The 15,139-nt window shown below is 36.4% G+C and overlaps 2 protein-coding genes across 2 annotated transcripts in view; one reads left to right on the plus strand and one right to left on the minus strand.

Moving 5' to 3' along the window:
• STAP1 (signal transducing adaptor family member 1) overlaps window positions 1–103 on the plus strand; it is a 30,377-nt gene extending 30,274 nt beyond the window's left edge. The window contains exon 9 of the mRNA XM_052642242.1: window positions 69–103. Within this exon, the coding sequence (XP_052498202.1) occupies window positions 69–103 (35 nt within the window). The remainder of the gene's footprint in view (window positions 1–68) is intronic.
• Window positions 104–11,027: 10,924 nt separating this feature from the next.
• UBA6 (ubiquitin like modifier activating enzyme 6) overlaps window positions 11,028–15,139 on the minus strand; it is an 86,885-nt gene continuing 82,773 nt past the window's right edge. The window contains exons 31-33 of the mRNA XM_052642161.1: window positions 12,835–12,922; window positions 12,532–12,626; window positions 11,028–11,178 (exon numbers count right to left, since the gene is read on the minus strand). Of these exons, the coding sequence (XP_052498121.1) occupies window positions 11,028–11,178; window positions 12,532–12,626; window positions 12,835–12,922 (334 nt within the window). The remainder of the gene's footprint in view (window positions 11,179–12,531; window positions 12,627–12,834; window positions 12,923–15,139) is intronic.

Raw genomic sequence — 15,139 nt, forward strand, 5'->3', positions numbered from 1 at the left:
AATACCACCTAGCAGAAATCTCTGGGAATGTGCTATTAATGTGTTTTTTTCTTCTTTTTTTCCTCCAGAGACGAAAGGATTTCCTGTGACATCTTTAAAATAATTTTTTAAAGCGGGGGGAGGCTGGGGAATCCAAACATTTTTTTTTTCTCTATGGATGATATTGTGTCAGCTATCTAATGCTATATAACAAACCACCCCTAAAACATGGTGATTATATCAATGACCATTTTATTTACTCACAATTCTGCACATCAGCAACTTGGATTCGATTCAGTTGGGCAGTTCTTCTGCTAGCATCTTGATGTCATTTGTAGGACTATAACCAGCTGGTGGCTTGACTGGAGCTGGATGGTCTAAGTTGGCTTCATTCACACATCTGGTGCTGGTGGTCAGCTGGGCCTGGCTGAACCATTCTCTTCATGTGGTCTCTAACCCTGAAGGTTAGCCCACATTCTCTCATGTGAGAACTCAGAGCATTTAAAGAGAGAAGGATAGCTGCATGTCCTTGGGCTAGGAATTCTTAGTGATGAGAATTAAGTATGGCTCTCTTGGAGCTTTCATTATAGGAGACTGTGAATTGAATAAATAATCCAAAGTATGATATATCTTATATACAGGGATTATTTTTCTTCCTTTAAAAAATTTAATTTGCATGCAATAAAATTAAATTTTTGGTGTATAATTCTGTGAATTCTGACTATCATCACCACGATCAAGATATAGAAAGTTCCATTACCTCAAAAAATGCCCTATGTCCTTTCTTTTTAGTCAATTCTTCTCAGACACAGTCCCTGGCAACTACCGATCTGTTTTCCATTCCTACAGTTCAGCATTTTTCCAGAATGTCATATAAATGGTACCACAGTCCAGAATCTTCTAGGACTTCTTTCACTCATTATAATGTCTAGATTCACGCAAGTGTAGTGTATTATAGTTCACTCTGCTTTATTTATATACTATATTTATATAGAATAGTATATAAATACAGGGGAAAATGTCACTGTAGCGAGGTACCAGTTTGTTCATCCATTAACCAACTTAAATATATTAGGGTCATTTCCAATTCTGGGCAATTATTAAGCTACATAAATATTTGTACACAGATTTTTGTGTGAATGTAAGTCTTTATTTCACTTTGAAAAAATATCTAGGAATGAAATTACTGGGTCAAATGATACATGTATGTCTAACTTTATAAGAAACTGTCAAACTCTTTTCACAGGTGGTCCTACCTTTTTACACCTCTACCATCAATGTCTGAGAGCTCTGGTTGCATCCTTGCCAGCACTTCATCTTATCTTTAAATTTGTAGTGGTATCTCTATGGTTATAATATGCATTTCCCTAATGATTAATGATGTTGAGTATTTTTTCATGTGCTATTTGCCATTCATGTAATCTAATTTGGCAAAATATACACTTAATTATTTTGACCATATTTTTATTGGGTTATTTGTTTGTTTTGACAGCTCTGCTCATATTCTGAATACAAGCCCCTTGTTAGATAAATGATATGCAAATATTTCATTTTGTTTTTCATTCCTTTAAAATCGTCTTTTGCAGAGCAGAAGCCCATCAACTTTTGCTTCTGTGGATTGCACTTTTTTGTGTTATACCTGACACATTTTTGCCTAGCTTAAAATTACTGACTGTTTTCCTTCCAGCTAACCTTGGAAGTTATACAGTTACATATGCTGCCTTCTGTAGTATTACTTGAGCCAGTCATAAATTCTTGTTTCAAAGTAACTGAAAATATTCTGTCTCTTGATGGTTGGTTGCAAGGTTCTAAGAGAAAATCACATGAGCATGCAAGGTTCTAAGAGAAAATCACATGAGTATGCAAATATCACTGTAGCCATCTTTGGAAATTATCATCTTCCAAAATGTAAATATGATGATTAACTTTAGTCAGACTTAATCTGAATACACATGCTGCAATACAGAATTAATCGTTAAAAGATAAAATTTTTTAAATTAGTAAAGAAAAAATATGTATAATTCATGAAAAGAAAAACCATATTATTTATATTAAGAAAGAATTTAAGGGAAGGAATTGGTTAAATAGGTTTTGTGAGAATTGAAAATGTCAGCAATGGACACAACTACTAAGGGGAAGATGACAGGATTATTAGAACCTGGAAACCTAGAAGAGATACCCTAAAGAGAAGCAGAAAAAAGGTAGAGCCTGGGAACCAACCACAACTACTGGAAGAAAAGCCATTACTGAGGTGATAAACTGATGACCAAGAACCAAATGCCAATGGTCAAAGTCTCTTCTCCCTTTCTCCAGCTTTCCAGCCTTCTGCTAGTGTCCCCTATTTGTGGAACCTAAGGGAAGCAAGATGATGAAGGACAAATAGGGTTCACAAAGTTCTAGAACACAGAAGGATATCTAGAATTGAGAGACAACCGTTTAATAATACCTGGCATACACAGAAATTTTAACAGTAAACAAATTTTAAAAAGCAATAGAGAAAAACCATAGAACAAGCCAGACAAAAAATAAATCCCCCCAAAATAAAATATCAGAAATAAATTAGTCATTGTATTAAATGTAAGTAGCCCATAGTGTTCCACTTTAAAGACAAAGAATATCAAGTTGGATTACCCACACGTTATGCTGGAAATAAAGAAACACTCTCCTAAAAAACCTAAGAGTTGAAGAGGAACAACCCCTAATGAAAATTTTGAAATAAAGTGGGCTGAGTAATTTGGATTAACATTCTCACTTGAAAACATTTAGGAAAGTTGGACAAATTGTATTTGAAAAAGTATTGGATATCAGAAAGCTAAGTCAGTGAATAATTATCAGGCTAGTATCTGGGAGAAAATAGAAATTCATAAAGGAAATGAATTCTTCATCTGTGAGCACTTGTACCCTGGGAGCTTTCATAGATTTTTAAAAGGTCACTGAGAAGTTGAGCAAAGCTAAACCATTCAAAGGATTCAAAGGTAGAATGTAGTACCAGCAAAGAGGTGGGGGCTCTGGCTCTGGTAACCCCAGTCCACAATAGCAAGTTTGAAGAATTTTTGAACTAAAGATTAACAGGAAGTAAGGGTACTAGTACAGTCAGCTCAGCTCTGAGTCACATGGATATGACTCAGAAAAATCTCTGTTCCTGAAAGTGTGTCAAAAAGATCCTGAATTACTAGTGCCTAAGTGCTTACCATGGAGAAGGCAATGGCAACCCACTCCAGTACTCTTGCCTGGAAAACCCCATGGATGGAGGAGCCTGGTAGGCTGCAGTCCATGGGGTCGCTAAGAGTCAGGCATGACTTCAGCGACTTCACTTTCACTTTTCACTTTCATGCACTGGAGAAGGAAATGGCAACCCATTCCAATATTCTTGCCTGGAGAATCCCAGGGACGGAGGAGCCTAGTGGGCTGCCATCTATGGGGTTGCAGAGTCGGACACAACTGAAGCGACTTAGCAGCAGCAGCAGCAAGTGCTTACCAAAGTATATGAAAAGTCTTATGGAAGATGAATGTTATCATGTTAGGAATCAAACTGCAGTTGATCTTTGAACAACATGGGTATTAGGCACCAACCCACTGCACAGTTGAAAATCTGCCTATGAGTTTACAGTCTGTCCTCTATAACTGAGGTTCCATTTCCATGGATCGCAAGATACTGTAGTATGTATTTTGTGGAGGGACTAAAGAGCCTCTTGATGAGGGTGAAAGAGGAGAGTGAAAAAGCTGGCGTAAAAGTTAACATTCAGAAAACTAAGATCATAGCACCCAGTTCCATCACTTCATGGCAAATAGATGGGGAAAAAGTGGAAATGGGGAAAAAGTTTTATTTTCTTGAGAACAAAATCACTGTGGATAGTGATTTGGATTAACATTCTTCATCTGTGAGCACTTGTACCCTGGGAGCTTTCATAGACTTTTTAAAGGTCACTGAGAAGCTGAGCAAAGCTAAAACATTCAAAGGATTCAAAGGTAGAATGTAGTACCAGCAGCCATGAAATTAAAAGACGTTTGCTCCTTGGAAGAAAAGCTATTAAAAATCTAGACAGTGTATTAAAAGGCAGAAACATCACTTTGCCAATAAAGATCTGTATAGTTAAAGCTATGGCTTTTCTAATAGTCATGTATGGATGTGAGAGTTGGATCACAAAGAAGGCTGAGTGCTGAAGAATTGATGCTTTTGAATTGTGGTGCTGGAGAAGATCTTGAGAGTCCCTTGGGCAGCAAGGAAATCAAACCAGTCAATCCTAAAGGAAATCAACCATGAATATTCATTGGAAGGACTGCTGCTGAAGCTTCAACACTTTGGCCACCTGATGCGAAGAGCCGACTCACTGGAAAAGACTGATGCTGGGAAAGATTGAGGGCAGGTGGAGATGGGGCAACAGAGGATGAGTTGGCTGGATAGCATCATCGACTCAATGGATCCAAGTTTGAGCAAACTCTGTGACACAGTGAAGGACAGGGAAGCCTGGTATGCTGCAGTCTGCATGCTAAGTTGCTTCAGTTATGTCCGACTCTGTGCAACCCTATGGACTTAGCCCATCAGGCTCCTCTGTCCATGGGATTCTTCAGGCAAGAATAATGGAGTGGGTTGCCATGCCCTTCTCCAGGAGATCTTCCCGACCCAGGGTCTCCTGCATTGTAGGTGGATTCTTTACCATTGAAGCCACTAGAGAAGCCCACGCTGCAGTCTATGGGGTTGCAAAGAGCCAGACATGACTTAGCGACTAAACAACAGCAAGATATATTTAGTGAAAAAAATCTGCACATAAGTGGGCCCATTCAGTTCAAACTGTGTCGTTCAAGACCTACAAGCAGGTCTTCAAATATAATATTGGCCCTGGTGGCTCAGACGGTAAAGCGTCTGCCTGCAATGAGGGAGACCCGGGTTTGATTCCTGGGTCGGGAAGATCCCCTGGAGAAGGAAATGGCAATCCACTCCAGCACTCTTGCCTGGAAAATCCCATGGACAGAGGAGCCTGATGGGCTACAGTCCGTGGGGTCGCAAAGAGTCGGACACGACTGAGCGACTTCACTCTCACTTCACATAAATGTAAAGATAACCACACATACAAAAACACAAGATAATGAGAATTAGCAGAAACAAGCATAGAGCACCAAGGAGAGCTTCATATTTAGGAATTATTAAACACAGACTGAAGGAGATCAGCCCTGGGATTTCTTTGGAGGGAATGATGCTGAAGCTGAAACTCCAGTACTTTGGCCACTTCATGAGAAGAGCTGACTCGCTGGAAAAGACTGATGCTGGGAGGGATTGGGGGCAGGAGGAGAAGGGGACGACAGAGGATGAGATGGCTGGATGGCATGACTGACTTGATGGACATGAGTCTGAGTGAACTCCGGGAGTTGGTGATGGACAAGGAGGCCTGGCGTGCTGCAATTCATGGGGTCGCAAAGAGTTGGACATGACTGAGCGACTGAACTGAACTGAACTGAAACACAGACTATTAAATAATAATGCTTTCCATGTCCAGTTAGATGAAAGATATAAAGTTGCAGCAGGACAATTAGAAACTGTGATGTGTTGGGTATGCATATTTGAAATTAGAAATTTGAGAACTAAAAATACAAAGGGCTAAAAATAAGCAAGATGCATTACAAAACATAAGTCAGAAAGATTTGTTTCACCAAGTATCAAAAATAATATATCAGCTATAGTGATGAAGACAGTATACCAGAACAGGGATAGAAAATGAACAAAAAATACAGCGAGATATATACGGATATGACACATGACTTTGGTGGCACTGCAGAAAAGAACAGACTTCAGTAAATGGTGATGAAGCACTTCCTAGGATATAGAAAAGTAATTTCTCATACATTAAAAACTTAAAGTATGGAAGTCAAAATGAAAGCTTTAGAAGATAATACAGATGAGTATCTTTTGACTTTGTGGCTTCAGAGAACAACTTTTAAAAATTCACAAAAAACTCTAGCCTTAAACAAAAAATTGGATACTTTTCAGTAAATAACCATTAAAAAATTCTTTATATCAAAGAACATCATAAGAGAGGGAAAGGCAAGCCAGAGTGGGAAAAAAATATTTGCAGTTATATAGCCAACTAAGAGATAGGAATACCAGACCACCTGACCTATCTTTTGAGAAATCTGTATCCAGGTCAGAAAGCAACAGTTAGAACTGGACATGGAACAACAGACTGGTTCCAAATAGGGAAAGAAGTACGTAAAGGGTGTATATTGTCACCCTGCTTATTTAACTTATATGCAGAGTACATCATGCGAAATACCAGGCTGGATGAAGCACAAGCTGAGACTGCTGGGAGAAATATCAATGACCTCAGACATGCAGATGACACACCTTTATGGCAGAAAGTGAAGAACGAAAGAGCCTCTTGATGAAAGTGAAGGAGGAGAGTGAAAAAGTTGGCTTAAAGCTCAACATTCAGAAAACTAAGATTATGGCATGTGGTTCCATCACTTCATGGCAAATAGTTGGGGAAAGAGGCAGACTTTATTTTTTTGGGCTCCAAAATCACTGCAGATGATGACTGCAGCCATGAAATTAAAAGATGCTTGCTCCTTGGAAGAAAAGTTATGGCCAACCTACACAGCATATTAAAAAGCAGAGACATTACTTTGCTAACAAAGGTCCGTCTAGTCAAGGCTATGGTTTTTGCAGTAGTCATGTATGGATGTGAGAGTTGCACTATAAAGAAAACTGAGCACAGAAGAATTGATGCTTTTGAAATGTGGTGTTGGAGAAGACTTCTGAGAGCCCCTTGGACTGCAAGAAGATCCAACCAGTCCACCCTAAAGGAGATCAGTCCTGAGCTTTCATTGGAAGGACTGATGCTGAAGCTGCAACTCCAATACTTTGGCCATCTGATATGAAGAACTGACTCTCAGAAACAGACCTTGATGGCAGGAAAAATTGAAGGTGGGAGGAGAAGGGGCCAGCAGAGGATGAAATGGTTGGATGGCATCACTGACTCAACGGACATGAGTTTGGGTAAACTCTGGGAGTTGGTGATATACAGGGAGGCCTGGCGTGCTGCAGTCCATGGGGTTGCAAAGAGTCGGACATGACTGAGTGACTGAACTGAACTGAGCCAACTAAGAACAGGATTTATAATGCTCTTTAATGAATCAAAGAAGAAAAAATCTTCCAACACAAGCAAAAAAATGGGCAAAAGAATTTAAAAGTCACTTCACAAAAAAGAAAGAGTGGCCAGCAAACATATAAAAATGTACTCAATTTCACAAACAACTAGGGAAATGCAAAGTAAAACTTCAATGAGATATAACTGCACATCCAAAATATTGGCAAAATTAAAACAAAACAGAACAAAACAAAAACCTGTTAACACCGGAGCTGAGCAAAGTGGAAAAGCATGACATGCTCAGGAAAAGTTTTGTTTTAATCTCATAAAATTTAAGATTAAATATCCTAAGATCAAGGATCATTCCTAGGCATAAATAGCTTAGTTGCACTAGGCAAAGGTATAGGCTACCCATTTCAGTATTCTTGGGCTTCCCTAGTGGCTCAGATGGTAAAGAATCTGCCTACAAGGCAGGAGACCTAGGTTTGAACCCTGGGTTGGGAAGATACCCTGGAGAAGGGAATGACTACCCACTCCAGTATTCTTGCCTGGGTAATTCCAAGGACAGAGGAGCCTGGCGGGCTACAGTCCATGGCGTCACAAAGAGTCAGACATGACTGAGAGACTCTGACACATAAAATAATGTTCACTGTGCAACTGTGATCCTCCTTCCCCCAAAACCCACTGTCCACAGTCAACAGAATGAATAAAGTGTTACATTAATGCAAAGGTAAATTATACATCATGATGATGAAAGAAGTTGTTACAAGCAACAACATAGATGAATCCTATGTTGAATGAAAGAAGAATCCCATCTTGAAGGAAAATATATACTAACTCTACTTACATAAAATGAAAAGACCATCAAAAGTAAACAGTATTGTTTAGGTACAAACATAGGAGGTAACATTATAAATAAAAACAAAGACACAGTTATCACAAAAGGTAGCATAGTGCTAATTGCTAGAGGGTATGTGTGGGGAAGCTGGTTGTGAATGGGAAGGGACTATAAGGGGAGTTTCTGGGCTGCTGTCAATGTTGTATTGATTTGAGAGCTTGCTATACAACTAGTTACTTTAAAATTATTCCCAAAATTGTGTATTTGTATCTTATGTACTCTTTTGAATATGTATATACACACAAATGTATATATATATGAATACATATAAATTTCTTAAATAAAGAAAGCTAAGACATGGCAAGAAAAACAAATTATCGACTGGTTACTTACTGGGACATCCAAGACTGCAACTTCCTGATTTATGTTTTGAATTTGTTAGAAGTAAAATAGTTAAAGCAATACCTAAGTATACTAAATGGTTATGTATTTACAATCATAATGAAATTTCTGATAATATTCACTGCAGCTGAAAGGTATCAGGTAAAAAGATTTTTCTCCCCCCTCAAGATCTCACTTTATAATTACAAACTAGTGAACTCTAAACACTGCTGACATTTTTTTACGCTTTAGCACTGGCACCATCAGGGAGTATCATATTACACAAAAAATAAAAATACACATCTATATCCAACTTCTACCTTTGGGACAATTTAGAGGAACTTATACATTAGTAACATACTGCTCTGAACTCTATAAAGTAGTGAATGGGCTTTAGAAATCCCTGACCAACAGTCTGGGATTTACCAGACCTTCCACCTCAATTAACAGAATTTCCAGGAGCCAAAAGCACTTGGAAGTAATGTCCCTCCACATCCAGTGAGTGCTGTATCTCCATGACTGCACAACTTGAAAACTAGGAAACACCAAAGCAATACTACTCATAAAATGAATAGTAAAACTGGAATCTCCAGAGTCAACTGCAGAACAGGATTTACAAAGATAATGTCAAATTTCTTGATTTATTTTTAGTAAGTAAAAAACCATTCAGCGGCACTGTACAAAATAAAATCATTAATTTTTGCACCTAGTATTTCAATCACCAGCAGTGATCTCATGGTACAGAAGTAAAACAATGAAAAAAAAAAACTGTCATTAAATTCACGCTGGCTTTCCAGTTTAGCAGAACTGAATAGAAGAAATAACTGTTACCCATAGGAAAAAAAAAGCAATGACAAAATGGTTTCACATTTAATCATAAAATGAACTTAATCTTTGTTGATTATATTTATATCTGCTAAAGCACTGATCTCCAGAAATAAGAACTGATAGCCAGGTTCTGTTCTAAATTTACTTCTGAAGAGATGTAGAGATTTATATAGAGTAAGTAAGATACTATATCATAGTTGAGAATTATTGAATGGCTACTGAGAAAGTATCAGTTGCTGTCGTAGAGTACAAAACAAAAAAAGTGGAACAAACTTCTTATAGGAAAGTTCTTTTATTAGTGCTAGCCTCTAATGTTCCAAGCCACAGAGCTTTGATATTCCTAAATTCAATTTTAAGTAATATTAATTTTAAGCACTGTGTTTGCAATATACATGAAGTGAGAGAGAAGGATATGATGAACCAAAATTAATTGCTTATTTCAAAGGTAGTCAGTTCCTTTAGACTCATCCTGTCCACTTATCCTTGCCTCCAATGCAGATTACCCTTTAATCATACAAACTCAACCTCCATTCCAATATATTTTCCCAATGGGATGATGCTTTTACAAAAGAATCAAATAATATACCTGGTTGACTAAACTATATACAGGGATAAAAGGGAAGTTAAGGCGGGAATAGAAAAAGATATCAAATTGGATTAATACTGATTTGAATCAGTTTTTAATTTATCAAAGTATTTATTAATGGTCTGAACAGAAAAATAGAGGAAAAGCAGCTAGAAGGAAATGACATTTTGTGGTTACGAAATGCCAATTGCTTTAGGATGCATGATATCACTGGAAGTAAAACAAACACTTGCTGTTTTCACTGAGTTTACAGTGTTGAGTATACTTTACGTTATTTTAATGAAAGCATTTCTATGAATACCTGCAATAGCTCCTAGCAGAAAACAGAAAGTTTCTATCAATAAAGATCTAAAAAAATAAATTTTTATCTTTGTCAACTCCCTTTCTGGGAATGTGGAATTAAATAATACATTTCCCTTTAAAATAAAAAAATTGTTTTTCTGTCCATTTGTTTGCTGGAAGAAAAAAAAAATCAAGACTCAACTAGTGATAATTTTTTAATTTCTACTTTTCATCTACTTCTAAGGACACTCCATTTACAAAACCTTTTAGTCTTATATACTATGACAGTTAGATTTAGAGTTCCAAATAAATAAAATAGCCACATTAGAAGGCATACTGATGAATCAAATGACCATCCATATTTATCTGTTCGCATTTGTGGATTCTCTAAAAGGGCTCTCAAGAGTTCACACAGTATTGTTAACATTTAGTTCCGGTTAACACCTGCCATCATGACTTACGACACTGATGCTGTCAACAAAGATCCTGATTTTGGAGAGACAGTGATATAGCAAACTCTGGTAAAATGAGCAGAGGTAACGTTTGTACAGTTCTAAATGTCTACTCTTTATCCACTGCTACTATCCCCCTCCTTGATGTTAAATTCAAAGCCTCATCTTGAGAGGTACTATTTGAAGAGAAAAATGGGCCTCAAATACTAAACAACAACAACAACAATTTATAAAATGAGATTAAACGTTTTGGATAATTACATTTGTAACTTTCAATTTCTTGTTTTATCTCTTCTAGTCTTGGATACGTAATTTTTCCTTCGTTTCATCCAAAGAAGTTAATACACAATTTTTTGGTAAGCATTATAAAATGGCATTCCAGTTCAAAGTTGCTTGTGATCACATCCACATATGAAGCACAACACGAGTGTATATACTATGCTTCAAAATCCTTTACAATTCTTCACTGTACTTTCTTTTTTTACTGATGGTTCCCTTAAATTAAGGCTTTATCAAAGAGAGAAATCCATAGCATTTTGAGCTGACTTTTTTAGTTCCTGAATTAAGTGCGTTCTTTCCAAAATCAAGTAGTCTTAAATTTAAGACAACTTCTGTTCATCAGTGTCATGACTAAAGTAGTATCTTACTGGAGGTCCAGGTAAATCTTCGTCTCCATCAGCATCTGGAGCAAACGACACAGTAAGATCCACATATTTCTTTTCAGCAGAAGGTTTCACAAGTTTATGCATTCTAAGAAAAATAAGCAAGGACAAATAATTTGGTAAAGTCTGTAAAATGAAAGAGTGATTCAAAGAATCTGATCTCGTTTAAATTTACTTTTAAATGTAGTAATTCATCTGCTTTCGTATAATTAAGGAAATGAATGATTTACCTAACAATTTTTACCTCTGTTGGTAATAATAAAGAATATAGATCATTTATTAAAAAACACCACCCCCCAAAAAAAGCCTCATAGCAAAAAACCCCAAAATGTAAGCAATGCTTTTAAAAAATGAATATATAGATGGGAAATACAGATTCCTGCTCTTGTGAATGAAGTTTATATTATTAGTGGGGGGAGATAACATAGTGACTATTAGTGACAAATGCTATGAGAAAGGGAACAAGTAGAGCAGAATAAAGGGGATTAGGAGTGCTAGGCTGGGAGAGTGGACAGGATATAGTATTAGATGGGGTTCAGAGGGGCCTCTTTAGGAAGTGCAAAGACCAGAGGTGAGAGTTAGTCAGATGGCCATCTCAGAAAGAGTTGTAAGCAAACAGAAAAACTAGAGCAAAGGTCCTATGCTGGAGAATGGAATGTTCAAGGAAAAGTAAGGAGTTCCTTATAACTGGAATATTGTGAGCAGGACAGAGAAGTATGAAAGGAACTCAGAGGAGTAAGTGGGAACCAGATACTTTAGGGCCTTGCAGACCACTATAAAGACTGGCTGATTTTGCTCCCTCTCTTCCTTTTTATCTCTGCTCAAATGTCAGTTTATCAAATCAAAATATGACAGGCAGAGGGATTACCAAGATTATCCAACATACCAATATACTGTAGCAATTTAATACATCTTCATTCTGCTTTATTTTTCCATAGCACTTACCACCATCTGATATTCATGTCCCTCCTCAAGAAGAGTAGGGACTTTGCTTCACTCACTGCTGTATCCCTAATGCTCACAAAAGTACCTGGGATATAGCAGGCACTCTTCGAAAAAATGTGTTGAATAAATGAATGACAATAAATTGGCTTTTTCTTTTAATACTTCAGTCTCACCAGCCTAATCCTCAGTGCTTGCACATAAGAGGTGGATCTGCTTTTACTTAGTATATTGATCAAATCAGGTTTCTAAACCCATTAGTTTCAAAGCTGACTCAGAACTATAACAAATTCACAAGAATACTGTAATCCTATAAATCTCACTTGGATGGTAGCCTATGGAGCTTGGTACGTTCACTGTCTTTATTTCTGTCATTAGATAAGAGTAAATCATGTGTTTTTATCTGAACTTCAATAATCTCTATACTTAATTTTCTAGTGTACACCCAAATTATATTTCAATTTCTGAGAATCTCTTGCATACAATGTTTGATACTTACGTTAACTTCAATCTTTTTGCATGACCAGGCATTATAGGAACATAGAGCATTTTGACTCCCTGTACCACCATTGTTGGCTCAATTCCATACTTCTCCTAAAAATGAATACCGAAAAGAGAAACAATCAAAGCTCCATCCAAATAGAAAATGGTATGTGACAATGTTTTACAACCAGTAAAAAGAGAGCAAATTTCTGATAAATAGTATTTATAAAAACCTCTAAGAGTCAGACATGACTGAACACCAATGAGATCATGTATGAAAACTAACAGACTCAAAGCAACTAATGAATAATTGTCTCACTTTGACTGCATTTATGAAATCCAAGAGGGTGAAATCTTCTTTTCCATGTATAGTCCATCTGTCCCAAATTGTAAATGATATTCCATTTCTGTTGTAGAAAAATATTCAGAACAAAAACATTTACATTTTCTTCCCTTGAGTAATAATAAAAAAAACCCCAGAAATCCACTATTTGTGATTTAACTAGATATTAATGTGTGAGTAAAAAAAAAGGAAAATATAACTTAAAATACTCCAAAATCTTACTTCCCCAGTACACTACACAGGTAACCATTTTTATCAGTACTTTGTTATCTTTCCAATGTCTCATTATAAGCCAGTATGTCTTAGCAAGAGAGTTCGGTTTCTCAATAGCTGTATGAGTTTCACTGTGCGAATGTTTCAGTCTCCTATCATTGGACACTTGGGTTGTTCTAATCTTTGGCTATGATAAACAATGCCAGAATGAACATCCTATACATGTAGCATCTGAAATGAGTGAAACCGTTTATGCAAGTTTGAAATATAGTGCTGTATGTTTTAATATGGGTTATATTATTTTATATTCTCATCAATAATGTGTAAGAGTAAAGCTTTCTCACACTCTTGCCAAGATGGTAATTTTCAAATTTTTTGCTCTTACCAGTTTAAACTGTAAAAAATGAAAGTCCCAGGGAATTGTTCTGCTTTGTCATACAGCTTTTGGAACTAGATGCTTATTCTCATTATCCATTAGTCAGACACTAGGGGTGGCTTCTAATTCATCTGAGTTAGGCAAACGTAGATGAAACCATAAGAAAGTACAATGCTGAATAGTGTGGCAGATTAATAGTGTGCTGACTATACTATGGCTAGTTTAGTCAGCAATGCTTCATGTCAGATGCACAAGAATGAAACTGGATTCCTATCTTTCACCATACACAAAAATTATTATCAGAATGAATCGAACATCTGAATTAAGACCTAAAATCATAAAATTCCTAGAAGAAACCTCTTAGGTGGTAAGCTCCTTGATACTAGGTTTTGGTGATGATTTTTTAGATTTGACAGCAAAAGTAAAAGCAACAAAATAAAAAATAAACAAGCGGGACTGTATCAAACTCAAAATCCGCACAGAAAAAAAAAATCAACAAAATGAAAAGGCAACCTACTAAATGGGAAAAAATATTTGCAAATCATGTATCTGATAAGGATTTAATACACAAAATATATAGCAAACTCAGACAACTCAACAGCAAAAAAAAAAAATGCATACAATCCAATAACAAAATGGGCAAATGACCTGAACAATTTTCCAGAGCAAACATACAGATGGCCAATAGGTAAATAAAAAGACGCTCATATTACTATCAGAGAAATACAAATCAAAGCCACATTGAGGTATCATCACACACCTGTTAGGATGGTTATCATCAAAAATACAAAAGGTAATAAATGCTGGCAAGGATGTGAAGCAATTCAACCTCTTGTACATTTCTAGAGGGAATGTAAAATGATACAGCCACTACGGAATGCAGTATTTAGGTTCTTCAAAAACAACAAAAATTGAAATACCACTTCTGGGTATTTATCCAAAGAAGATGCCAACACTAACTTGAAAAGGTATCTGTACTCCCATGTTCACTGAAGCATTGTTTATACAATAGCTAAGACATGGAATCAATCTAAGTGTCCATTTTGGAGGAATGGATAAAAAATTGTGGTGTCATATACAGTGAAGTATTATTCAAGCCGTAAAAAGAATGAAATCCTGCCATTTGCAACAACAGAGATGGACCTTGAAGACATTATACTAAATAAGTCTGACAGAGAAAGACGGATACCTTACCACCTTATATGTGGAATTTAAAACAAACAAACCATCTCTCTTCCCCAGAAAACTCAATCAACTAACTAGAAAAAAAAACCAAAAAACCGACAAGCTCACAGAAACAGAGGCAGGTGGTGAGGATGAATGAAATGCATAAAGGGAATCAAAAGGTACAAACTTCTGGTTGTAAGGTAAGTCATGGATATATATAATGTGCAGCACAGTGACTATAGATAATAAATAATATTATATTGCATATTTGAAAATTGCTGGGTGAGTAAATCCTAAATATTCTTTCTCATGATAATAAAAATTCTGTAACTATGTTTGATAATGGATGGTGACTGAACTTATTGTGGTAATCATTTCACAACATATACAGGTGTCGAATCATTGTGTTGAACACCTGAAAGTAAATTAATGTTGCAAGTCTATATAATTAAAAAAAGAAAAGGAAAAAAATGCTACATGAAGATGGGGTTATGACCTTGTCTTGAAGTGATAGAAAACATACGA

The sequence above is a fragment of the Budorcas taxicolor genome, chromosome 6, assembly GCF_023091745.1.
Source record: "Budorcas taxicolor isolate Tak-1 chromosome 6, Takin1.1, whole genome shotgun sequence".
Lineage (NCBI taxonomy): Eukaryota > Metazoa > Chordata > Mammalia > Artiodactyla > Bovidae > Budorcas > Budorcas taxicolor.